At 41.1% G+C, this 25,810-nt stretch overlaps 2 protein-coding genes across 4 annotated transcripts; one reads left to right on the top strand and one right to left on the bottom strand.

Moving 5' to 3' along the window:
• Window positions 1-48: 48 nt before the first annotated feature.
• Window positions 49-2,409, top strand: Cdk9 (Cyclin-dependent kinase 9). Its single transcript, XM_076902577.1, has 7 exons — window positions 49-255; window positions 349-433; window positions 852-942; window positions 1,018-1,184; window positions 1,278-1,519; window positions 1,605-1,752; window positions 1,838-2,409. The coding sequence occupies exons 1-7, from the start codon at window positions 149-151 to the stop codon at window positions 2,144-2,146; spliced, it is 1,149 nt and encodes a 382-aa protein (XP_076758692.1). The 5' UTR covers window positions 49-148; the 3' UTR covers window positions 2,147-2,409.
• Window positions 2,410-3,055: 646 nt separating this feature from the next.
• On the bottom strand, window positions 3,056-23,924 carry Magu (SPARC related modular calcium binding-like protein magu). Of its 3 annotated transcripts, none has more exons than XM_076902574.1 (10): window positions 23,275-23,924; window positions 12,717-12,876; window positions 11,706-12,077; window positions 10,856-11,080; window positions 5,864-5,944; window positions 4,613-4,690; window positions 4,270-4,503; window positions 4,023-4,195; window positions 3,751-3,916; window positions 3,056-3,436 (listed from the first exon to the last, which is right to left on the bottom strand). In XM_076902574.1, the coding sequence occupies exons 1-10, from the start codon at window positions 23,359-23,361 to the stop codon at window positions 3,354-3,356; spliced, it is 1,659 nt and encodes a 552-aa protein (XP_076758689.1). In that variant the 5' UTR covers window positions 23,362-23,924; the 3' UTR covers window positions 3,056-3,353. The 3 variants fall into 3 exon arrangements, with proteins under 3 accessions (XP_076758689.1, XP_076758690.1, XP_076758691.1); XM_076902575.1 differs by having other exon boundaries at window positions 5,864-5,914; window positions 23,275-23,922; XM_076902576.1 differs by lacking the exon at window positions 5,864-5,944 and having other exon boundaries at window positions 23,275-23,916.
• Window positions 23,925-25,810: the final 1,886 nt, after the last annotated feature.

Below are 25,810 nucleotides of genomic sequence, written 5' to 3'. Positions count from 1 at the left end.
AGGTGGCGCGGCGAGCCGTGATCAATTTTTCTGTTTCGAGGTTAGGTACGGCAATGTGCTGTCAAATATTCGCCCGTGGATCGCGATGAGTGTTCGCCTACGATGCTATTTTGTCGTGAAACTTCTGCTTACCTGATGTACATCGAAGATGAATACGAAGGAGAAGGAGAAGTACATCGAGGAGTTCGATTTTCCTCATTGCGACGAGTCCTCGAAATATGAGAAGGTCGCGAAAATTGGCCAGGGCACATTCGGGTGAGCTCGCTAGTACAGTCCGTTTTCTTTCAGGTTACGATCCTGAAACAATGAAAAATGTGTTATTATTTCTGAAATTCTCATGATCTGTAGGGAGGTGTTCAAGGCTAGGGATAAGAATTGTACTAAAAAATTTGTAGCTATGAAAAAAGTGTTAATGGACAATGAAAAGGAAGGGGTACGTACACATTCAGATATTCGATCGTTTAAAGGCCCATCTACATCATCTACATCGGTATATGAACTGTTCTCGAACAGAATGGAAATTGCGTCAATGTTCTTACGCTGTCGCGTAATATGTGATTGCGAATTAAATAGTAATTATAAGAAGTTCACCATGTCCTTAAAGACACTGTTTGCGATCAATGTTCATTAATTGTTAGCTGGTCTATACACAGCTTAATATATCTTCCCTAAGCATTTCTACGGACCTAATGGTCGATGGAATTATATTTTGCCATTTATATGTTGTACAAAACAATTTATATTAACAAATATGCGTTATACACACCAATGAAATATCTGGATGTAATGTATCTTAAACGTTACAAATTACGCAGAATGCATTGTAATATTGATAACACTTCTATTTACAGTTTCCTATTACTGCTTTAAGGGAGATAAGGATATTACAATTATTAAAACATGAAAATGTGGTGAATTTAATAGAAATATGTAGAACAAGAGGTAAACGTTGCCATACAAGTACCATCTATTTTCAAAGCTTTTCTAAGGTGATTAACCGTGAAAATATTCTTGTAGCAACTCAATATAACCGTTATCGTTCTACGTTCTATCTTGTATTTGACTTTTGTGAACACGACCTGGCAGGCTTATTGTCCAATGTAAATGTAAAATTTAGTTTAGGAGAAATTAAAAAAGTTATGCAACAATTGTTAAACGGTCTCTATTATATTCACAGTAACAAGGTAATGGTATATAAATTATATGATTTCTAGGAAAATAAATAATATATTTAATGTACAGGCTGATTATACTAATTGACATTTCACTCTTCATAGATTTTACATAGAGATATGAAGGCTGCAAATGTTTTAATAACAAAAAATGGTGTATTAAAATTAGCTGATTTTGGATTAGCTCGTGCGTTTAGCGCAAACAAAAATGGTCAGCCAAACCGTTATACGAATAGAGTTGTTACTTTATGGTACAGGCCACCAGAACTTTTGCTCGGTGACAGGAATTATGGTCCTCCTGTTGATCTATGGGGTGCAGGATGTATAATGGCTGAAATGTGGACCAGGTGCATATCTTTCAGCAGTACTTGTATATATGTAATATATATAATATATATACAATTATCACATTGGCATCGATCATTTTTATAGATCACCTATAATGCAAGGAAACACAGAGCAACAACAGCTCATATTAATTTCTCAATTATGCGGTTCCATAACAACCGAAGTATGGCCTGGAGTAGAAAATTTAGAATTATTTAATAAAATGGATTTACCTAAGGGTCAGAAACGAAAGGTATTTATTACCTTGGCTCTTTTGATCAACTGCACTATAAGCAATTGTATTGAAGAGATGAAAATATTTTACATTTTGTGAATAGGTTAAAGACAGATTGAAACCATATTTAAAGGACGCTTATGCGTGTGACTTGTTAGATAAACTTCTAATTCTTGATCCATTGAAAAGATATGACTCGGATTCTGCGTTGAATCACGATTTCTTTTGGACCGATCCAATGCCTTGTGATCTTAGCAAAATGTTGGCGCAGCATACGCAAAGTATGTTCGAGTATTTGGCTCCACCAAGACGTCCTGGTCATATACGTCATCCACATCATCAAGTACCTGGAGGGCCAGCAAAACCTAGTTCTAGTATGGCTGACAGTGGTTATCAAGATCGTGTATTCTAGAATTATAATTTTATTTAGATAAGTGCCGACTGCCTTTCACCATTCGCGTCCTCTTCATTTCGTAAAATATTTGATAAACCACACAATATTTAATTTCAACTTCCTTGATAACAACAAATTTTGAAGTTAAAATTAAATGTCTGATTTGTATAAATTCTCAGAACAGGATGTAAGATTTTTATACATATATATATATACTTATACATATTATATACAAATGGAAGTATTCTCCTGATTTAAGCCTTATATTTCCAGAAATGTCTGTTAATCTTTATTTAATCTTTTTTTAAGCATTATATTTTACATAATCATTGATATTTATGGAAAAGATGAGATTTTATATACATGTACACACTGATTTAAATTTTATAGTTATCACACATAAGAATCTTTTAATGTCCTTTCTTATGTTTTTATGAAAGCACAGTGCTTATAAGCGTTACGAAACTTTAAGTACATATGATAACCGGGGATATGAAGTGGTGCCAATTACACAAATTTTAAAAAGGAAATTATATATTAACAGAATTATTTCGAGAAAACAATCGATCAAGCACACGTAAATCATGTCAAAACAAGAGAGTTTTATTTCCATAAACAAATTTCAATTTTATAATAATCTTCGGATCGATAGTGTTATGTAATTACTAACTGTAAAAGAAAAGAGCTTAAGACACGTACGAACGTAAAAATCAACTAAACCTAAATCTAACAACTTTTTTTATATAGTATTCATGCAACAAATAGCGAGACAATTAACAAGTTTAACAGCGCGTTCAGCGCGATTGTACATCCAATTTCACATGTCTGCATTATCATTGTCATGAAAAAGCAATGTCGTATGTAGCACTTAAGACAAGAAAAAAGATTTAAAAAAATATGTATATGTACATGATCTTATGCCCGTAATACTTTGTTACTTTTTATTCATACAGCTCTATATATATCGTTATTATGCTAAACTACACTATCGAGTTATTAATATCTGTATAAGGTACAGATAAATATGAACTATATTAAAAATAAAGTGACGTGACGGCGGTATTTATCACCGGATATAAAAATACAAATAAAATTCTTTTAACACAGTAACTGGCTTTCATTGAAAGTTCTATTGTTCCTGTCACGATTACCGTGTTAAATGAATAATTACTGTAACTAATCGATGAAACATGGCGAATACACAGATTCATATCACATATGCATTCTAATCGTCGTTAAGATAGTGGTCCAATGGATTCAGACCTTTTCTCCTTGGTTTAGTGGTTGATGCTTTCTCCGTGTTCTCAGCTGAAATAATTTAATATTCGTAAATATAAAACAGATATTTTTCAAAACCGAAAGATCATTCTAATCTAATACAGTGGAACCTCGATTGCGATCATTGCGATTAACTTAAGAAAATTACCAAATTTTTGTTCAGGAACAGCAGCAGTAAATATAAAAACCGCGTTACAAACGATTAGGATGATCAAAATTCTACTGTATTACTACGTTTCGGAAGAAATTGTGCAAATTGAGAGAGCTAATATTTCCGAAATTAAAAGCAAAAATAGAAAAAAAAAAGAAACAAAAAGAAAAATATTTGTAACAGAAGTAATTACATGTTGTAGAACGTTGCGCATTCAGACAACTCAACCATTCTGTCATGCTAATCTTCCTATCGTTGTTGATATCACAGTATCTAGGAAGTCTTTTCCCGCATCTTTGAAGCTGTCTGTTATTCGCTACCATCGTGCGGAAACTTTTCCATTCTTTTCTTTCTAGAACCTAAGAAAGAAAAGTTACACATGTACTAGTCTTAACTACTGATTTATCTACGTAACCCAGTTCCTATCATCTCTAACGTTATTATAGAAACAATTTGTGTCCCTGCCTTGTTCTTATTTTTATCAAGCATGACAAAATGCCAGGTCGCTATTTGTTCCTCTTTAGATGCTTGCCACTTAGCCGTTGTTTCATCCGAATCCGTACCATCCTCCTTCATCTTTTTTTGCATTAAATCCATTAAGTCTCGCAGAAACAATTGCTTCTTTTGCTCGGGGCAACCTAACACCATATACATCAGAAATATTTGTTTGTTTAAATTGTAACGGAACCTGGGAACCATGTGATTTAGTTACCTTTCATAGGCCTACTGGGCGTAGGGACTGGGTTGCAATTTGGAGTACGATCTTTGGAAGACGTGCCAGGAATTGGTTTCCCAGTATCTTGGTACACGCACCAACAGTAGCCGGAGTAACACTGCACTCGGTTGTATCTCCCATCGGGTGTGCATTCAGGTACATAAAATTTTTCCTGAGAATGTTGCCTCTCGTCCTCTAATACGGATCGTCTGTCCGTTAAACAATCGTTCGCTGCAAAATTCCATTACAATTAGCATTCTTCTTATTTTTAATTGAGAAGATCTCGTATTTAGAAATCGAAATTCTATTAAATTGATAATTTCCTAAAACAGACACTCACCTTCGCTATCTTCTTTCGTATCGTTTGGATCACTGATAATTATTGGTCGATGCATCGGAGGAGGATTACCTTTTATCACTGTGAAACGCAGAAGAATGGTATTACCATATGAATCTAGTCGATTAACAAGGCGTAACAGTCCCTTTAACCGAAACTTCAATATTAATGTTAATCGTTATGTACAAGAAAAATGTTTCTCCTCCTCTTTTTTTTTAGCACGCTCTACAAAATGCTTTTACTTCTGATCAGTGTGCACAATGAAAAGTCTTGTTTCTTTGTACAGCCTGCGATCGTATCGTACGATCTGTTAAAGCAGCGGTTAAATTGGAAAGAATAGACTTTTATTTACACGCACGGATGATTATGACGTTGTAATGTACATTTTTTTACTTCATTTCAAATTTCGAAAAACCGTCACCACCCGCGACAAGTGGGATTCACACACAGACGCATACGTTTCCCGGCACATTTAATTTGATTTCCTTCTACAGAGCTCATGCAGAACATTTAAAAAAAAGCGCTCTATGAATCATGAAATATATTACAACGCGTGCTGCTTTCCTTTTCGATTTTTTACAAGATTCATTTGCCTTTTACGAAGTTATCGCGTGACTGGTGCGAACGAATGGGTGGTGACGCACGAATTTGAAGCAAATGGTAACCGCAGCAAGGCTTTTTCCAGTTCTATAAAAATCAGTGTGAAAGCATGTATTAAAAAAAGCATTGCCACGTTTATTGTTCAAATGATTCAATCGTTCCGTGAAACTGTGCGGATACGCTCGGATGGCTCTAAACGATGTTTTAATAACTCAACAAATTGAAATGTTTGTCGCGATGGAAATTGAAACTTCCTTCTTTTCGTGCTATTTTTAATTGCGTAAAGAATGCGAAGACCAAGTGTAGCGAAGGATTGTTCGCCGAGTAAATCTGCTACAGGGATTCAAGTGGATATTTATAACGCATCGTTGTACGTATAATTAACTATTACGACAATTTATTGTGAGTATAAAGTTTGCAATAAAAAATAAAATTTGTAGGTACCTACGTACATATCCGTCAAGAACAGTTTTCAAGGAGAGATGCAACTTTATACGTGACTGTTGCGTTGCTACAACCATGGGCGATGAAAAAATCCACAAGAATCCCGTCGCAGGGAAAAACAGCGGCAAGGAAAGTACACTTGAGAGAACGAAATAACGCAGGTATTACGTTTTTAACAGTGGTGGTTTGATGTGCAGAACTAGGACTCACCTTGGTCCATCTCCCGGGTCCTATTGGCCTCAAGGACCTCGGGGCGCTCGTCTGCGGGGTTCAGCGACAAGAACAAACGTACTAAATGATAACAATGATGTCACTCAGCCGACCGGCCTTACCTATATGTACAATGTTTTTTTGTCATTCGCGCATCGCAGGTTTTGCTAGCAGAGCAGCGAGCGGTGGCGAACATCGAATAGTAGGGTGGTCAATAACAGTTCTCAGGCAGCAGTCTCATTCTCTCTTTCCCTAGCGCGCACCCCTTCTTTGGTGTAACAAAACTACGTTTACGAATGTAATATCTCCTCTGCTTTTAATTCTGGAGCGGTGGAAGTTTCATTCTTTTTCTCTCTTTCGCTTTTGGCCGTTGACTGCAATTTCTCGGGAGGGTTCTGGGCTCATGCACTGCTTTTGTATGCCATCGGAGGGGACCATGCGATGGACCACGTTCAGGGGCGGATTAAGTGGTAAATGACCTAAGCGGCCACGTAGGGCCTCGGATAGCAATGGGTGAAATACTTTAACTTAATGATTTTGGAAACGATCGAAATGATTCAAAATAATCGTCCACGAAATAATCGAGCAAATCTGAAAACACTTGCCTTGATCCGCCCCTAATTACGTTAGGAAAAGTAGACTCGGAGAAAATATTTTGAACCTTCCTCTTTTCGACTTTCCAAAGAATTCGATGATTCGAACATTGATTTTGAATATTCCAGGGAAGGAAATTTGAATGTTTTGTATTTGAAGATTCCTTTGGAAGTGATACAATTTTCTCCGAGTGTGGTACTTAAATTTCTGCGATTTACACGCGTCGGTTAGGCACCATAGCGCGGGGGTTCAACCGGTGCATGCTCGTCCATGCATAAAGGATTGCATCGACGTGTACCAAGAGTGGGACAACCGATTGTTTTTCTACGTCCCCTGTGAGGATACTACAAGCGAAGTGATGTTATTTCTGTGGAAATTTGAGTAGAACAGTAGAAACTTGATTGTAGAAAGTTGTTGATAGAGCGACCGCTGGAAGTTATAAGAGACTCGATTATTCACGGGTCACACGAGTCGATACCGGAGTATCCTGGGTCGAACGTGATTACTTAACATGCAATTGACCACAATTCTACGTATCGCTTAATCTACGCACGCTTCTACTTCAATACCATCGTACAAACGCAGTTTACCTGATTTAAAGATAGAAAGAGGCACTACAATTAGCACAGTGTTCTACAGAAAATCAACGCATCTATAACTTTCCAGTGCAGATAACAAACATGAGAGAAATGTACTGTGCGAGATATCGCAAGAGGGACTTCAAATCGTAGCGATCCATAACTGTTACGTAGAATGGATCACTTCGGAAGCATTGATAAAGTAAAGGGAGCAGAAACGTCGAATCGAGTAGCAAAGACCGCGGCGCTCTTCTTAAATTGCGCGCCGCGGAAACAATTCTGTTTTCAAACTCGTATTTGAGAGGGAACAGTGCGCAAGTGTCGCGACGTGAACTCGGTAAGTTTGTTTTAGGGCTCACGCGACAACCGTGGCAGGATAGTTTCAAATAGTCTTCATTGTAGTTCGCGTAGGCGCGGATTTACGAAGCGACGAGTCGCGCGGGCGGTCATTTCTCGCAGGCTAACCCGCGAGTAACGGTGGCATGCAAGTACACGAGGTCAATTGCTTCAATTCCATGGTGGCCGGTCGCAGTGTGGGCAAACTTCCGGCAGGATTCACGAATGTTAAGCGGGCCGACTATAGAGGACGGCCCTTGGCGCGCGCGACATCCTGTCCCGGCCACCGTTTGTAATTTACACCACGATTTAGACGCTGAGACGTCGGCCCGCGACGACGATCTTCCGGTATTATCCTCAAACGACCCGCAACAACCGACACGCTTTCGAACGGTTTTATTTATCACTGACCACGGAGGAAGCTCGCTACCATTGCCACCGCGAGTTTCCTGAAAGCCGCTCGACGTTCCTCGGGTCGAGTTTCAGAGAGCACTTTCTTCAATTTCTTCATTAATGGGATTAAATTTGTCCCATTTTAATGTGTAGACTAGTTTGCATAATTACAGACAGTTTGTTTAGGACATAGGGAGGCTTTCTCGAGGAGAAGATAGCGCAATTGGTTCGAAGATAACTTTAAAATCGGGGATGGATCGAAATATCGATGAATCACGATAACAATTCGATTATTGGAATACCTGATCAGGTGAATATCTTGAAATTATTTTAAAACGTTTGTTTTTGTTTGACACTAATGATACAACAATAAATTCGAAGCGAATGCGTTTCTTTTACGAGAAAAATGTCACTGAATTAATTGAACAAACGCGTGCCGTGATTGATACGTAGAATTACGATTCCATCAAGGTATGTTCCGCTGGTTTTATTTGTATAGAAATTACGAGATCTAGGTTCTACTCGAATAACTGTTTGCTTCGGGAACTTTGTAGAATCTCGAGAAGAAGAAATCTTCGATAGAAATAGTACTTAACATGTACGAACGATCGTAAAATTAAATGAAACGAAGAATCGGATGAAGATTCTCATCTGATATTCATGAGATCGAACTTTAAAATAGCTACGTGAAAACGATATTTGCCCGACATTGCGTGCCAGGAGGAACTAATTCAACGCACAGAGTGGACGACGAAACATGAACACGAGAATTGGCTGAAGAGACACCATTGGAATGTACAAAAGAAAGGCACCGTACTCGGACAAAAAATCCTACGAGGCGAAGAATCCTACGTATGTTATATTTATGCAAATACGGACTACCCCCGGAGGAAATAAGCCGTACGATCGCCGCGGGACTCCCTCTCGTTTCGCCACGGATTTCTCCACGCGTTGCACGAACGATCGCGGTTGCCGCGTGCCATGCTCAAATGTCAAACGATCGTTGAACTGGAGGGGGGGAAGAGGAAAAAACAACCGAAAAATAACGTATTTTAATTTGAAAAGGTGAATGTTCATATACAAACGAATATTGTTGCAACAGGCAACATAAAGTGATGAAACTATGATACGTCCAGCGTCTGAATGTTGCCCCCGCGTTACTTCGCCTTGATCGAATAATGTAAATTATGCCTGCTTCGCAAAAGAATTTTTGTTTCCCTCGCTCGTAAATTAAGTAATAAGCTGTGCGTATATCTGTCCGAGAAGAACTTAAAATCAGCCACTTTGTACAATTCACAAGATCGAACCTGTTCTCTTCGTTTCAGATTGTTGCTAGCTAATCCTGATTCACTCGAATGAGATTGAACGCGAGAAGTTTCGATCGAACTGAGTTAACATTTTTTAAGGAGATGGGAAATTTGATAAAATGGGTTGATTTTATGATCGTCCTGTAAGCGTATCTACAACATGCTCGCGATTTAATCATCAGCAATTAGAAGCGTAACGAATTGATATATCTATGGTAGAATGGCAAAATCTGATTTGTTCCCTTGTTCCCTTAAATTGAATATTTAAAGAAGTAGCGAAACAGCAACTTTTAATATGTAAATAAAATATGTGGCACATTGTATGTTTTGCCATATATCTGACCACAGATATAATCGGAAATGTACTTCCTTCTTCATTTTCTTGTCTTCTACGGAAACTTATGGGATAAAAGAGAGAGATTGAAGAGATTATTCATGGATCTGTGAGATGTGTGCGTTCAGAAGCGATCCAGCGGCAACCTTCACCCAGGAAATGAGGAAAGACGAGCAGACCGGTGCGCGGTAATTGCTCGTAGGCGAATTGCAATGCCACGCGAGCAGATAGATTAGCGCGTGTTAGGCAGCGTTAAGTACGAATGGTGATGTTAATCCCGATTTACGATCGCCGTAAAAACCGTGTCCACGGCGGTATACAGTCATTTTACGATTTCGGTTTAGTATCTCCTAATTAAGTTGAAAATTGGACAGAATTTATTTACCACAGCGGAGTTATCGCCGATGATTATTCATCGTGGATAACACTGACGCATGGTACACCGGGATTAACATAATGGCGTTCCATTCTTGCACGGAAACGATCTTGGACCCCTTCTTTCGTCTCTTCGACGATTACATAAAGACAGATCGCAGGTTCCTGAATTATATTAACAGCAGGAATTTTTATCTGCGTTCGATGGTATGCCAAATTATACAGAATATTTCTAAAATCCTTCTTTTTCTTTTTAAACGAGGAAAGAATTTTTAGAGAAGCAAATTTACATAATTTAAGGAACTATTTTAATGCAGTTATGATATAAAATTTGGCGTGAACATTTTTTTTGGATATTCGTTTGAAGAAGGAGGAGCGGGTAATAAAATTAATCGCGAAATGTAGAACCGGCTTGTATATCGAAGTGGCGATTCCACATAGAAGAGACAGTCTTTCATGGCGCAACAGCGTGGCGCCGTTTTGCAAATATCAATGTGTTCAAAACTGATTTATGCACTCAACAACCTCGGCTGTGACCTTGAGAACCCTCGCCTATCAGAATGGCGGTGTTATATAGCCGTGTTTGCGGTTCAAACTGATAATTTCAATAGTCTGATATCAGCGTATGCAAACCTCTAATAAAAAACAAATAGGAGAAACATAACTACACTTGCTGTTTTTAAACGATTGTAATAAATATTGCTCCCCTTATGTCAGATCCATGAATATGTAATTCGATAAATTGTACAAGTTCGCATACTGAATGTAATCGAGTCACTTGTCAGATTAACATGTTTAAAGAATTTCAATATTTACTTTACCCTTTGTACTTTGGAGAGCACCGGGGAGTAACGAATGTACAACTAAAATTTCAGCTTGCCAAAAACGCTTCCTCCTCAAAAAGTGAACTTGCATTGACACGAAGGAGGCGAGATATGAAGTTTTGTAAAGAAACGCTTGCAACGAAGGGGTCGAAAATCGTTGGACCGCGCAAGTGTCGTCCAGGAGGCCTAAGAGGTCCTCGGGATTCCCCCTTTAACGTGTGAGGAGCACGTGCACCACGTGTTAAACTTACGAGTGAAGTCGTTCGCAAGGCAGGCACCCCATTCTTGCCTGGAGAGTTTCAAATCCCGATTTAGGTCGCACGTGCGGGCGAACGTGCGAGCACATTTCTTCGGTCTTACCGCCTTCTTCGCGAGCCTTCTCAATTCCTTGTACTCCGCTCTGTCCAGGTAGCCATCGTTGTTCTTGTCCAACGTTACGAATTTCCACGACAGTACACGTTCCACGTTTTTGTCACCTGTTTGGACAAACGACCGAAGCGAGTGAGAGTCAGTAGGGAAGATGCAATTTAAATAACGAAAGAAACACGACATGACAGTATATAATATAATAGTTGAATTTAACTTTTACTAATTCACTGTTAAAAAGTAAGCAGACTGTTCCCTAAACCGTTCTCCAGCGTTGACCTTCTTCTTGGGTAGTGAGTTTTCGAGGGGAATAGTATATTTAATTTTAGAATGATATCGTGGAACTCCCAGTGATCCCAGAAAACTTCAACGCTTCCTACAGACGTATAAATAAACGCTATAATTTATGCGTTTAATAGTTTAGAAGATCTCTTTGAGAAGAAAAAGATTCTGCGTCCACATTTCAAGACGATTTTCGTTTGCTGTCCAAACAAAATTACACTTTCATATAAAAATCAAAACTCTAATTCAAGGAAAGTAAGACTAAAATAAACGTGAATTAAAAAGAAACAAAGTGTTCGTGTTTAAAAAAAAAGATGTGCTAATACAAGAGCATCGAACATCCCTGTGCGGTGGGGATCAGAATACACCCACAGTATCCCCTGCTTGTCGTATGAGGCGACTAAAAGGGGGAAGAAGAGGTTAAAAAGGATGAATCTGATTTGCAATCCTCACCATCGGCGGAGATGTTCGTCCGCCTGTACTCGATCTTGAAGTTCTCGATCAGGTTCCCGTTGAACTTGGACTTCTCTGCCCGGTCGCAGGTATTCCTGTGCTTGCTGTACTGCCTTCGCTGCTTCCAGTTCGGCGAGCGCCTACTTTGCCCGCTCCTGGTGGAAGCAGCAGATCTGGGACCAGGTTTTTTCACGCATCTTGGTCTTTCGTTTCTTACCGAGGTGTCGGGCAGTGGTCTGCCCTGCGGCGTCACGCACCAACAGTACCCGGTTTCCTCGTGACATTGCACCGGTGAGTAAGTGCCATCCGACCGGCATACCGGTCGTGCACCAGGCCTGGCGGTCAGTCTTGCGGAGAAACACGGTGGTGTCTCTGTGTGGACGAGTTTAATCGCGTGGTTCCTTATTAGACCTTACTGTTTTTTCGACGTACAGGCCAAGGGCATATATAAGGAAAATTGCTAGCTTCGATCATCGTTCTTTTGGTTAATTACTAGGCTGCTATCAGTGTACGCGGGGAGCTGATCAAAACAACCAATAACTTATCCACTAATGAGTAACAAATAGATAATACAAAACACCGGAGAGAAAAGAAATGTATGTAATTGCATGTTCAATTTATGAGCGGTTAAATGTAATAACTCGCGGATGTGTACTCTGAAGATTACTACGGTGACGATTATCGCTGATTACTGCTCGGCTATGTACATTGGAAATACTTTGCTTCCGAGTGGTTAGCAGCCACGGTTAAGTTGCTTAGCATAAATAAACGCTTCGCAATGTTTCTTTCCGAGGAACTTTTCAGTAATAAGAAAGAGGCAAAATTGAATTACGTTTACGTGTAACGTTAGAAAAAAATAATAACCGTTTATAAAGCGTGTCGTAAGCATGCGATGATGCAAACGGCGTGTCCGATGCTGTTTCAATAGACAGCGTTTCTATGGATACGACTAAGTGGTGAAAGTACAGTAATAATTACTAGCATTGTTACAAGAAGAATGCATCATCCTACCTGGACAAGGGCCAGTGTGTTTGATAAGAATAGACATGCCTTGACACTGGTTCGAGATGACCTGACACTGACTCGAATACGTAACACCGTCGCTCCCACATACCGGTGTGCTTGCACCGTCGCTCATTGTGCACTCGGCTATCCTTTTCCTACACTCCTCCTAAAACACATAACCAGATAGCACACTAAGTATATGCTAAACATCCAACGTACTATTATGCCAGCTGTATAAATTATATGTATTTATACTTTTAAAATTTATTCTTTTTCAAATCAAGTGTTATGTTTTCGCAAATCAAGTATGTGTGCTCAAATTACCTACTTTACTACTTAGTTTATGTTTGGTATTTTTTTTTTTAGATATTTAAGTAGAAGTACTTAATTTGCAAAAGGATGAATTTAAAGTGTCAATATCGTAGATGAGGCATATACATCTTAATTATAGAAAAGGGGGTGATAAAGTTATCATCGAGCAATATTACACCGAAATGTCACCCAACTATGACTAATCATAATGAATCATTTTACAAAACCACTTAAGTACAGTCAACTGACGCTGCTCTGCGAGCGTTCTAACTGATGTTTCTCATTTTTTACGACTTCCGTTTAAGTGGTCGTGGCGAAGAAAGAATGGAAATTAAAACTGGCCGGACGTTTCGCGGTATGACTAATTCTTTCACGATTTTCCTTGAATCCATCAGCACCGTTTGATGTTCCAAGAAGATTGCTGACGCATTTACGCTATCTTTCACGAGTGTCTGCGAATCGCATTTCTTACGGCCACAATTGGTGGCCATACGTTTCCACCTTCAAAGAGATTGAAGTCGCAACCATCGTTGAACTATCGTCACCTCCTCCACTTAACGCGTAAATCAAAAACCATCGCTAAAACTAAACGAAGATGTAACGATAAATGTCTGCTCGATGGACGGACAGTTAATTACGAGTGGCGAAGTAAATGTACAGGTGAAACGTGGAAATTGTTGAAATCGTATGGAATTATATCGGGCGCGAAAAATTCCTGAATCGAGACCCTCGACGCGAGTGATTCACTCGGAATAGTCTGAAACAGAGGCGTCTTTAACACGGAGGAGGCGCCTCTATCCGGCGATGAAGGCGCCTCAAATCCATCAGAAGAGGCGCCTGGATCGTTACGTCATACATTTGCATTGCACGGAATGTGAAACCCGATTTACGATCTTGAGCGGACGACCGTGTCAGTAATTACCCTCGTTGAAATGATTGAATGTATCACTGAGAAATACGCCACTAATTACCATCGGTGAAATATGGCCGCCGTCTCGCCTGTCGTTCCCTACGTGCCTTACGCGCACATTACACTTGCATATTTGCACCAAGATAATCGTTCGATACATGAAAATGCATAATCGTTAAAGATACGATCGCATAAATCATTCCAAGTGCTATACAATTGAATTAACTTTAACATCGATAGATTGTAATGCCTTCAGTGTCTCTGAGTGGTTCGGTAGCGGAAATAATAGGATAAATGATGAATGGTATGCCCGCTGTATCCATGAGAAATGAATTTTAATTGCAATTCCCTAATTTTTCCCAATAACCACATACATTCCATAGAATTTTGATAATATAGAAAGCTTTGCTTCGTAACTTTCATTATTGGCAATGACTGAAATTCATAGGATTTCCTAATTTTCAGATATAAGGATGATGATGGAAGTTGCGAAGGAAAACTTTCTATTATCAAAATTCTATAGACCACGTGCGACTATTGGAATTTCAATAAATCATTTTGTTCAAGAGCTACAGTTTGACAGAAAAATATTTCAGTCACGATCCAATTACACAACATGCGACACGAGAGAACAAAACGTGCTGATCAAAAGAGAAGGCTTCCTCGTTGCTCGCCTATTCATTCCATTTGCCGCTTGGATCGTAAATGTAATTTACAAACTTTCTTTACGACGATGACTTATCGAGGCAACGCAAACAGGACATTCCACGGAGCCAAGTTCAGTAGCCACGAGCGAATAATGCGCTCGATAAGCAAATAAAAGGCTTGGCGATCGTCCGATTGCGGAGCGTGATATAACGGTGCCAAAAGGACCCGTCGGGGCCTAACGGAATTCCCTCGAAAGGAAGACGCCATCGATCTCCGCGCGGAGATCCTTCTGGCGCCCGATCATCGGTGGCACGCACCCGCGCCGCGTTCCTCCGGAATGCGTTACATCGTCGCGTACGCCGCGTGCACGCAACGCGATGCAATATACGCGTAATAGCCAGAGTGCAACACGCGTGTCGTAGCGTAGAATAATCCGTGATACGCGTTGAATGTTAACGCGATCGAGGAACGTGCGCGCGACGTTCACCTCGCTTGGCGCCACCGCGGACACGATTCGAGAAAAACGACGCCCGCGACCGACTCAAATCGAGCTGCAATCGCGATCGCGACGTCCGATCGGTTTCTTTGATATCCTCTGTGAGAGGATATCCAGCATTGATTAGTGATTTACGGTGGTTAAACTTATTCCATCGCACCTTTCCTACCGTTGAAATGGAAATTTTCTATTGCTGGGAGATAGCGATAGAAACTATTGCCAAATTATTGCTAAGGTGTTTTATTTCGGAGCAGGGTCAGTGTGGAAGTGATTCCCACGATTTTTCTATTGAATGCATAGAGTAGATTAGTATGCACCCGCATGAGTGTCCTTGCCAGTAAATTGAAATGTCGAAGGGAGATTCAATGTGCGTAATCGTCGATGGACAGAGTGTTGAATACTCTCCCTCCTGTGACACTGTTGCGTGCGATCCGTGCGAACGTTTCTTCGTATATAATACGAGAGCAATCGAGAAGTATAAGTAGTATAAGTATATTTGATTCGGATGAATTTGCTTTGCAAAAGGGCGAATATAAACTGCGAATACGGTACCATTAAATTGGTCGGAAAAAAAATGGGACCGTAGACTTTGATCGAACGTGATCCATTCCTCTTTAAAAGTACCATGATGGTGATACAAGTGGTACGAGCGACCGCATGTAACCGCGATGACATAACGCGATTAGTAATTATCTACGGTGGTTAAGTGGCGTCTCAGCGATGCACCTGTTATTCCATTCTCCGCTGCTTTTCTTTTGCACACATCCAGACGCATAGTTTCTTTGATAGACACACGAGGCCCACAAAAGGCTCACGGTACTTAAACAGTAAAGAGGCGCGGAGGTCTGTTAAATGTTTATTTGATACGTTGCATAACTCTTTGTAGGAAGCGCGAGTAATACGAAGTTGAGGCGATTTTTCTGAGCCGAGCGTACAGTTACGGCAGGGATAAAGATATGTTCCGAGGCACGTACAAGCGCCTAATGATGGGATACCGGGAGGTGTCGTTTCTTTCTGGAGAACCGACGACGGGGCGAAACACAGTGATTTGTCAGTGTCTCTGATTATAAGGTCGCCAACGGAGCCGCTTGGAAATACCGATTAACCAACGGCCATTTATGCTCGCCACCGTATAACGCGTTATTAGTTAGACGATTGTATCTCTGCTTTCAAAGATAGTGACACGATTCTTCTTTGCGTTCTTCGTTCAGATCGAATCGACTAGAGTTACTTGGCATTACACTCAGCACATCTCTTTCTTAACACTTTGGCTACCGTTCGCGGCTGAAGGCGCTTAGAAAAATTGCGGTACAACAATGTAAGGTACAAAGAAATGAATGATATTGCTTCAGTGAATGTAGTTTGCAAAAGGGTGAAGTTGATTTGCAAAAGGGTGAACTTAGAGTACCAATACTGTAACCAGGGTAACGTGTAATGCTAAAGGCAACGTCCACTCTTGAAATTCTAACAAGCCGCTGGCGATCTCGTCCGCTCTAATTTATTTACCAATAAACTAACGAGCCATTTCAGAGCGTAGCGGTATCGAGAGTAGGATCATTTCGATCCATGATTTACGAACAAATTAAATGCCCGGATAGGATCGCGTTTAATTGTTGGCAAACAGCGCGATCGTGTTACCTTGTCGCTTGTCTCGTTAACGAGCGCGTTTGCAGCCGCGTAATGCTTAAATAAAAGGGGGAAAAGAAAGCGAAAACATGGAAATCGATAGCGTGATTTGGCGCGCGCGGACGGAACGGGTTTTTCGGCGCGTAATTGCGAGCCACGGCGTTTCCTTCGGGCGGAAAATAAATTTCAGCTACGTATCGCGAGCTCACATCGAAAACTGGTATCCGCTCGATTTTTTTCTCACCAACTTCATCCATTTTTCATCTATTCTCTCAGCCGTTTCCCTTTCTTCGAAATCAATGTATCTTCGATCGAAAGATCGCGATTTTACGGAACCCACGCGCGACTGATTTTTATTTCAACAACAATTTTATAGAAAATTATTTATTATCGTGTATAAGTAAGATTCTGATTCAGAGAGGAAATATGGAGTCGAGTATTTTCTATCGTTAAATGCAGTGATTTCGAGGCCACATTCATTTCCTTTTTAGTAGAACCACGCATTTTTATCGAAGAGGAACTACGTATCGGTGGTTGAAGATATTAGCAGATACTTTACTGATTTACTAGAGACAAATTTCATCTTCTTGTTAAGCCGATAAAAATGAGGAACGATTCAGGAACAAGAAGAAGACATCGTTTTCATCCATCAAGCGTGGAAGGATGGTTATTAATTAGCCGAACGTGGCTCGGCTCGAATTCTCAGGCGTAGGGGAACGTGTCCTATTAACGAGCCGAGTGTTAATTAACGGGGCAGGTCTTGACTGCGACTACGTCGTCGTCGTCGTTGACACGCGCGTCGATTATCAGAGCACATTTTCCGCGGTAGTTACTATTTAATTGTAGGTTCGTGAGCGAACGTCGCTTATAATGGTACGTGAGAAACGTCTCTTTTTTTTTTATTTGACTTCGCAGAATTCGTTACTGATACCACATTGAAAATGATTAGACTCTAGGCAATGATCGCTATATTATACAAGTAAAGGCAAAGTTAAAACACTCCAAGAGGACGTCAATTTGAAATTTGTTAAATTTTAAATAAATTAAAATTTCTTCTAACTATTATTTCTTCTAACAATATTTCTTAGACGATTGGACTAATGCTTACCTTCCTCTTGTACGTACGGAACGTTAATTAGGATAATTTGATAATTAGAAGAGGAAGTGCAGTTCAACACGGTTCTCCATCGCGGCACGAGAGATCAAAAGCACGCACCGGAGAAACTCCCGTAGACGCAACCAAAAGGAGAGGAACGAAAAAAAAAAACTAAACATTCCATCAGATTGGCGCCATGCGGTACCGCTTGCCCCCATACTTGACACGACGAGAAAATTGATTATAGAGTAGCGACGCCGGATTGATTTGATCCTCGATAAAACTTAATATTGCCTACTGATCGACGATCAAGGTCCTGGCCGACACGCTTGATACATTGATGGTGAAATTACTCTCAATTTAATTGGTTTCCGAACGCCCAGTTGTTGCCACGCTAATTGCCATTCGGATCGGATCGAATCGAATCGAATCGGATTGGAAGCGCGTTTTTTACTAGCAACTTGCACAAAATTCCATCGTTAATGATACCACAGCGGATATGGACGTGAATCAGGAGGAAGTGAAAAACGGAGTCGCATAAACGGTGAAATATCGTTTCTCTACGACGGTGAGACAGTTGTGCAACGATCCTTGATAGAACAGCTGGTATTAACGTGATTTACCTTCGAGGTATGAATATATGCGCTTATGTAAGATCGATCTGAGATGCGAAGGAGGATCTCGTGGCTTTTTCAATTAATGCGTATTAATTTCATTTATCTACAATTAAACCTCTTATATCGCGTTTCAAAAAAAAATTTTTGAAGAATATCTTACAGCAGTTGGGTAATAAAGTATAAAACCTTATATTGAATATTAAGAGAAAACTGGCCCAAAGTGTTCGAAAACTGTATTTTTCCCAGCAAGAGCGAACGTTAATTGACCCGATAATCATCCAGGAGAGCGCGTCTCAAAGACGCTTTACCAGGAATCCCCGCTAATAGCTGAAACGATGAAGAGGCACCGGCTAACGATGCAAAAGGTAAAACGATGCACAAAAGGCTTGAAAGGGGGATATATCTGCAAACACCTGAGCATTCGGGAGAGAAGCTGTGCGTGTCGCGATGCAACGCAGAGGGAAGAGTTGCGCGTATGCGTTCGTCTCCGGGCAGATCGGAAGGAGACGAGAGAAAAAGAGACGAGAAGAGAGGAGAGTAAAGAAGAAAGAGAGAAAGAGGACAGGGGCCTCGTGTAAGATATTGGGCCCTCCCCAAACAGGTTTCTTAGACGCATTCTTTCTCGGGCCCCGATGCTCGCCATTCGTGCAACCGGCTTCTTATTAATTATTGCTCGTCCCTGGCTGGATTAAGATGCAAAATTTGTGCCAATCTTGTCGAAAAATCCTATCATATTCAACTTTTCTCTTAACTCTTTGATTACGACAGACTTTGAGGCACTCCAGTTGTACCATAAGATTGCAATTCACTCGCAAATTCAATCGTGGACAGTGGAGCCCTACAGTATCATAAACGCAATGTTTCTAAACGCCTTTAGGCGCGAACAGTAGTCAAAAGATTAATTAATAGCGATTTCCGCGTTATATATCGTCAGTCACTCGGCGCCACTCGAAAAAGTTGGCTTCTTCTTGATCGAAGACGACGCATCCGTTGGAATGTGTAGAATTTTTTTCGGTGCCCCCTGTCGAGATCACTTACATAGGCACAGGTTCGCCATCGAGAGGAATTCATACGTGGGCACACTTGGCATACGAACGGCTTCTCTCATTTTTCTTTTTTTTTTCGCCCCTCTCAATTTCGACTTAACACTCTCCTGTCACGCGGACGAATACGCGACCGTGTCTTTTTTACTCCTTCCCCTCTCCCACCGCGTTTCGCCGTTCCAAATCGACCTTCGTGGAAAAAAAGGCATCGCGAGCTGTGTCGTTCGGTTGTGTCATTAATCAGTAAGGTTCACGATATGCAAATCCCTCGGTCGTGTACAATAAAATCCCATCCGTTCGGGAATTCCGCGCGATCGCCGGCGTTAATCTATGGATCGCGCGTCCTTCCGATTCCCGCATACTTCTGGACGTGAATCGCGATCGTCGCTTGAACTTTCGAGACGTCGTTAACCGCGGGATTTTCCGCCATCTCTCTCGTGTCGAAATTTAACTTTTTTTAGATAATATCCGTTCTACCGATGACGCAAAGCATTGGTCGAAAAGATGATTTGGTAACAGGAAAAGTTTTCGTCTACTGACGTCATAATTTCTTCTATCCAGCTATTTATAACGAAGGGTATGGTCGCTTAAAAATATGATCGCGTAGATCAGAGATTCCCAAGCTTTTTCCTTCAGCGAACGATCTCTCGATCGAACTCTGTTCTATCTCCTCCATTCGTAGGCAGCCAGGAATTTCGTTCGTTAAACATCGAGCGTATGCAAATCGCTGGAGACGATTTCTTTTCACCGGGACGAGAACGGCGTGGCTCACTTCCGTGTAATCTCGACTTTCTCACAGCCAGCGAAGAGAGGAGAGATAAAACGATCCGTAGGTCCGACCGATCCTTACGGGCAGCCCTGAACGGGACCAAAGTGCACACGTGCAAAGAGTTTCTGGACGCTTCGTACCTGGAAGAGGATGCGGTAGCTCGTTTCCGAGTATTCCACGGCCCACGATCCTATCTTATCCGCTTAGGGCCGATTTTCATCGGGAATCGAACGTTTTATCTGACCACGACGTGGCTACCGCAAAACGTTGCGGCTATCCTTAAACCCTACAGTGTTTCGAGACGTTCGATCTTTCGAGCGTGGATGTTTCAAGTTACACGGTGCGCATCGACGTCTCTACGTTTCACCAATCCCTTGTAGCATTCGTGGTGCAACGATAATGAGCCGTGAAAGCTCAACGGCGTTGTTAACCCTTCGACCACTGTTGGCGCCTAAAGGCGCTTAGAAAACTTGCTTTGAAAAGGAGTTGTACAACTTTTTCGGTCACTGTACACGCAAGCAAAGAGCTGTAAGATATATGAAAACTCGATTAAAAAGACAGAAAAAATAGATGTGGGTTATTTCGCCTCTCAGGTACATACAGATATGTATTGTTGCATTTATGTACGATGTTCAAAATGTTAGTCACGATAATTAGGTAAGGAGAACAGTGCTCCATACATCGTTACGAACGATAAAGGCAAATATATTAATAAACGTTCCCGTACGATAGGAACTAAATGCAGAAATACAATTACTACTTGGGGCACACAGAACGCGATGTCGCGCGAAAAGAGAATACAATCGAAGAGCAAACGCTTGGAGAGGATAGACGTTTCCGCGATATATCATGGCGGAGCAATCCACGGAAAACAGAGCAACAGAAGTCTCAGGCATAATCTACTATCCGCCGAAGGAATATTCGCGTTTATTATTGACGAAGTTATTTTGCGGTACAAGCACTCGGACAGTATTTAAAACAGGTCAGAAAAGGCACGAAAGTAGGTTTAAATACCGATCGTATTTAATTTGTTGCCCCTAGAAATTAGTTGAAACGAATGGAGCTAATTTAACCTTTCGGGAGCTAATTGAAAAGCGAACAATCGTTATCCCCACGTCCTGGAATGAAAAATCGCGCTATCGTCCTCGGAGGCCATCCCCTGCGCCACTTTGCGATCGGATGGGGTAAATCATCATAATAGTTTATAAACAAACGATGACGAGAGGAAAGAACGAAGTCGCTGGACACTCCGCCGGCTTTTATCGTAATTAATTCGATAACGAAGAAACGAATGACCGCGACGGAAATAAATGCGAGCCTCTCTTTAGCGGCTAAGTCCACACGGCTCGTCCATGTTCGATCGCGACGTGCATCGGGAAATTGATTTAAATGCCGCGAGATTTCTGTCCCAGGGGAATGTTGGAAACGTTATGGGAATATTCAAGATGCAGCGTGTAACTTTTAATACAGGAACGGGCAAATTATAAAAACCGCCAAGCAATTTATAATTTCAGATACGAACTTGAAGGATGGCCGGTGATAAGGAAGCAAAACGGAACTGTAAACTTAACTTTTAGCTTACACGTTGGCACGACTTAAAGAAAAAATGACACATCGTTCTTATTATCAAGGAAACTTTTTCTGTTTATAGTTAGTATTGCGATCGCGAGCATTGATAAAGGTAACAATGATTCATATTCGTGCAATACTGCAATTTCACCGTGACACTGCGAGCGAACACACCGCGATGCTTTGATAAAACGCGGTTCTGTTTCATGGAAGAATCGTCGTTTCAAAATCCTTCTCGGAACTATGCGAAAGAGAAAGATGGAGAGAGTGCAAAGCAATAAAATTTCGTAACGAGAAATCAAAATTATCTTCACGGGGAGTGTGAAGGCAGTGAGTTATCGGGTGCTCCACATAATTAAGTTAGCAACGGGTATTGGCCAGAGCTTCTCGATTAATCATTGGCGACTAAGGAGGGACAGAGCCCCGCGAGTGCGAAGAGAGCGGCTCTAGACGTCGCGTATTTCTAATTGCATCAAACAAAAAAAATTGTGCATCGCCGTGTGTCGGATATTACCGCTGTTTACCTTCGCCTCTTTGCCTGGTGCAAACAAAAGACTATTTGTATCGCACGGCGGGACACTTAAAAGGCCGTGGAACGCTCGTACGACGACGGTTCGCGCCGCGAGTGCTAATAATTTTCCCGTCGAGAGGAACGACTCGTAAAAATGTTCCTCTCGTTGTTGGTCGAAAACACTATACTTGTCGCGCTGGCAACCCGTGTCTAATTAAACGAAGAGCCAACCGTGCTGCGTGAACACCTTCTAACTACACAATGAACAATTTAGCCGGCTAACACTTTGCGTAAATAGCTGCACCTGCAACGCTGCACGAAATACTCTAGCTGGGACGATTACGGGACCCTCGAGCACCGTGCGTCTGCATTTGAAAGAAGAAAGGACCCTAGACGGCTATTGCCTCTTGATTTTTTTCAACAACGTCAGTCAGGACGTCTGACGGATGACTATATAATTGTACTCCAAAGGTATAACTCACGGTTACATTTGAATTCCATTTGATAAGGCAATGGGTTAATACACCGCTATCTTGACTAATCATCTGAATTCACAAAGCATCTCATAAATCAAGTCCACCGAGCAGACGATGCTCTAAGTCTCACAAACTGCTCCGCGCTAGAGATTAGGGATCGCTTGTAAGTTTGTAACCCTTAATTACTCGCGCTGTTTAGCCTCGCACGCGTACCCGCGTTCTGTAATACGTATCGAGCTGCGTTAACTAAAAGAAGATTTTGGATGACTAAAGTGAAGATCGAGCTGCTAAGCGCTATCTAAAAATAATATACATGCACGATTACCGGAGGAACAACAGTATCGTGTCTTCGCATGGCTAATTAAGAATTAACAAAAGCCATAAGATGCGACGAGCAACTCCATGTGCATCTCAAAAAGTGATACACGCCGTTTCTCCAAGATCTCCGAAGAATCCTCCATAATTTTCGGAGCAACGATCCTATCACTTACCTTGGCCAAGGTGATGGAGTTCGCGACGGCATCGAGGTGAACGAAGACGGACAAAAGGATGGCAGCGCGTATCATCGGGATCATCATCGTGTCCTCGGCTGGTGGTACGTCCTCGAGGGTCGAAGGACCGGAGCCAACACGCACGTACACGCACGCCACTCACACGCACTCACTGTTCCTGGCACATGGCATCCTCCTTCTCATGATCCCTCTTTTCTCCTTTCCTCTCCCTCTCGCCGCTGTTTCCTCTCTACCCAAATATGTATCCTGGCAGTACCTCGTAGGGCCTCGCTTTTTGCCTTAAATCGCGCCTCCTCTGTTTCTCTTCTCCCTCGTTGTTACCGCGATGGCCCTCGCGAGTGGACCGCGAACAGGGGTAAAGCGCGTATGCAAACGAAGACTTTCACGAAAGGAAGCGAGTGTATGTCCAGCCGTGGCAACTGCCGCTGAGCAACTGGCACTTCCTCGCCTGCTGGAGCAGCCTGTCTCGGCCCGATGGCAGACTCCCCGTTGCAGTCCTGTGCGTTACGCTCCTCTTCCTCGCTATCGGGGAATTTCGATGGTTAAAAAGTGACGAGGACTACGTTGCTCCCCCGTCCCTCGTTGGCTACTTCGAGGAATCAGAGGATCGCTTGTTCCAGTGATCGCTTGTATTTATTTAGGTATCGAATACCGTTTACTTGTAGTTCTACTTGCCTTGTGTTTTAAAAGGGCAAATTCTATCGAGATTTATAAAGAGTAAAACGATCTGCTAATTTTATAACGTGTCATTCGAGATAAGTTCGCGTGTCGTTGAACTGCGATCGTCTAATTGTTTTCGATTATACATGTATCGTGGAGAGTAAATTTCTGTAGAGATTTTTAAATATTTTAGTCTATGCAAAATATGTTTAATTAAGACCGTACTCGTCTTTCTGTATTTCGATACTTTTTAAATTGATTATTTACCTTTTCTCGGGTCAGGTACATTCTGTTGATACAAAAGATCATTTATCCGACGTTTATTTTTATCTTGCTTCCTTATCTATGTCTTAATTCGAGCACGCACTCTTCGTATCGGCGCAACGGTGTCCTCCTTGATACCTGTCGCAGCCTGTCGTAGCCTGTCGCAGCCAGCCGCAGATATCGGTAAAAATAAAACAAGACTGTTTGCATCATATACTCTCTCATTTATGCCATAAACAAGTATACGTTACGTACTTATAGAAATTTAGTAAAAATTGAAATTATTTATGCGAACGACTCAAGCCAGTGTCTGTAAATTTCTCAAGCTTAGTATCAAAGCGTATGATTAGTGCTCGACTCTCTATGACCGGAATTTCGTTTGCTTTAGAAGAAAAAATCATGGGTAATTATCATTTTTCCACTCCAATCTGAAAACCAGTTATCATTTTACATTATTAATAACTGCTGTAGTGAATATACTGCTTGATAGTATTATAATAAAGTGATAAATAAATTAAAGTTTAATGGGATTTTAGAAATGTCAATGCTCACAAAATACACGACTGTCGAGTCGTTCGGTGTTATGGTGGCACTTTTACAGACACTAAATGATTAATTTTCACAAAGAAGACTTTGTGAAAGATGTAGAACTGTCGTATTATCTATTGAAAGTAAGCTGAACTTTGCGAAAGCCATTTTTCCTGTCACAGATATAATATACGCATCGTAACACGATACATTTCATCCATGCGTGTTTCGTATTCTTATCCGATGCAAATAAAATGATTTTACCGTTCGATTTCGCTTTCTTCGTCGTGGAATATAAACTCCTATGTAGGTAGTCCCGCGTGATCGAAGATTCATGGAGTCATCGAGAATACGAAACCGATTCAGAACTGGTTGTTTCGTCGATGGAATGTAGCTTTTAACAGCGGCCGACTGGCCAGCAAAAGGGTGTGAGAGGGTGCACCGGGAACGTATAGGTGTTTAGGAGAGGAGGCACACCCGTGGCCATCCGTGATCCTCATTAAATTTCAATCGCAGGACTGATTTATTTCTTTTCTGATCGCTTCTCATGCTGTTATCGCCATCCGATCGATCATCGACTCTCTACTTCACAAGAAATGCCTGGAATCAGAGAACAATGTTTGTATTTTGTCAAGTTCTTTCATTTTAGTTTCAATATCCATCTGCTTTCGTACTTGGGAGTATTCTGAACATTCTAATACTTTGTGGTAATAAGAGAAGATAAAGCATTTTTATTTAGTAGTTTCAACAAGAAACACAAAAAAATAATAAAATCTCCTTTTTTTAATATATAAAAATGTTAGGGCAATCGAACTAAGAATAACAATATTTCCAATTGGTTTTGCAATTTTGTGCGGAAACATGTATGAACACCGACAACGAGTAGAGAAAAAAGTATCACAAACTTGAAAGATTTCCAAACAACTTAATGATATAAGCTATTTATAAATCCTCGTAAAGACGTTTGCTTTGGTAAACTATTAGCTACAGCAGTATACTGTTAGCGGTACATTAGCATTTAATGTTACGCACTGGAACGATCCGCCCTGGGACCAGCGAACAT

This window comes from Xylocopa sonorina, chromosome 10 (genome assembly GCF_050948175.1).
Source record: "Xylocopa sonorina isolate GNS202 chromosome 10, iyXylSono1_principal, whole genome shotgun sequence".
NCBI classification, from domain to species: Eukaryota; Metazoa; Arthropoda; class Insecta; order Hymenoptera; family Apidae; genus Xylocopa; species Xylocopa sonorina.
This window is presented reverse-complemented; position numbering and strand designations above follow the sequence as displayed.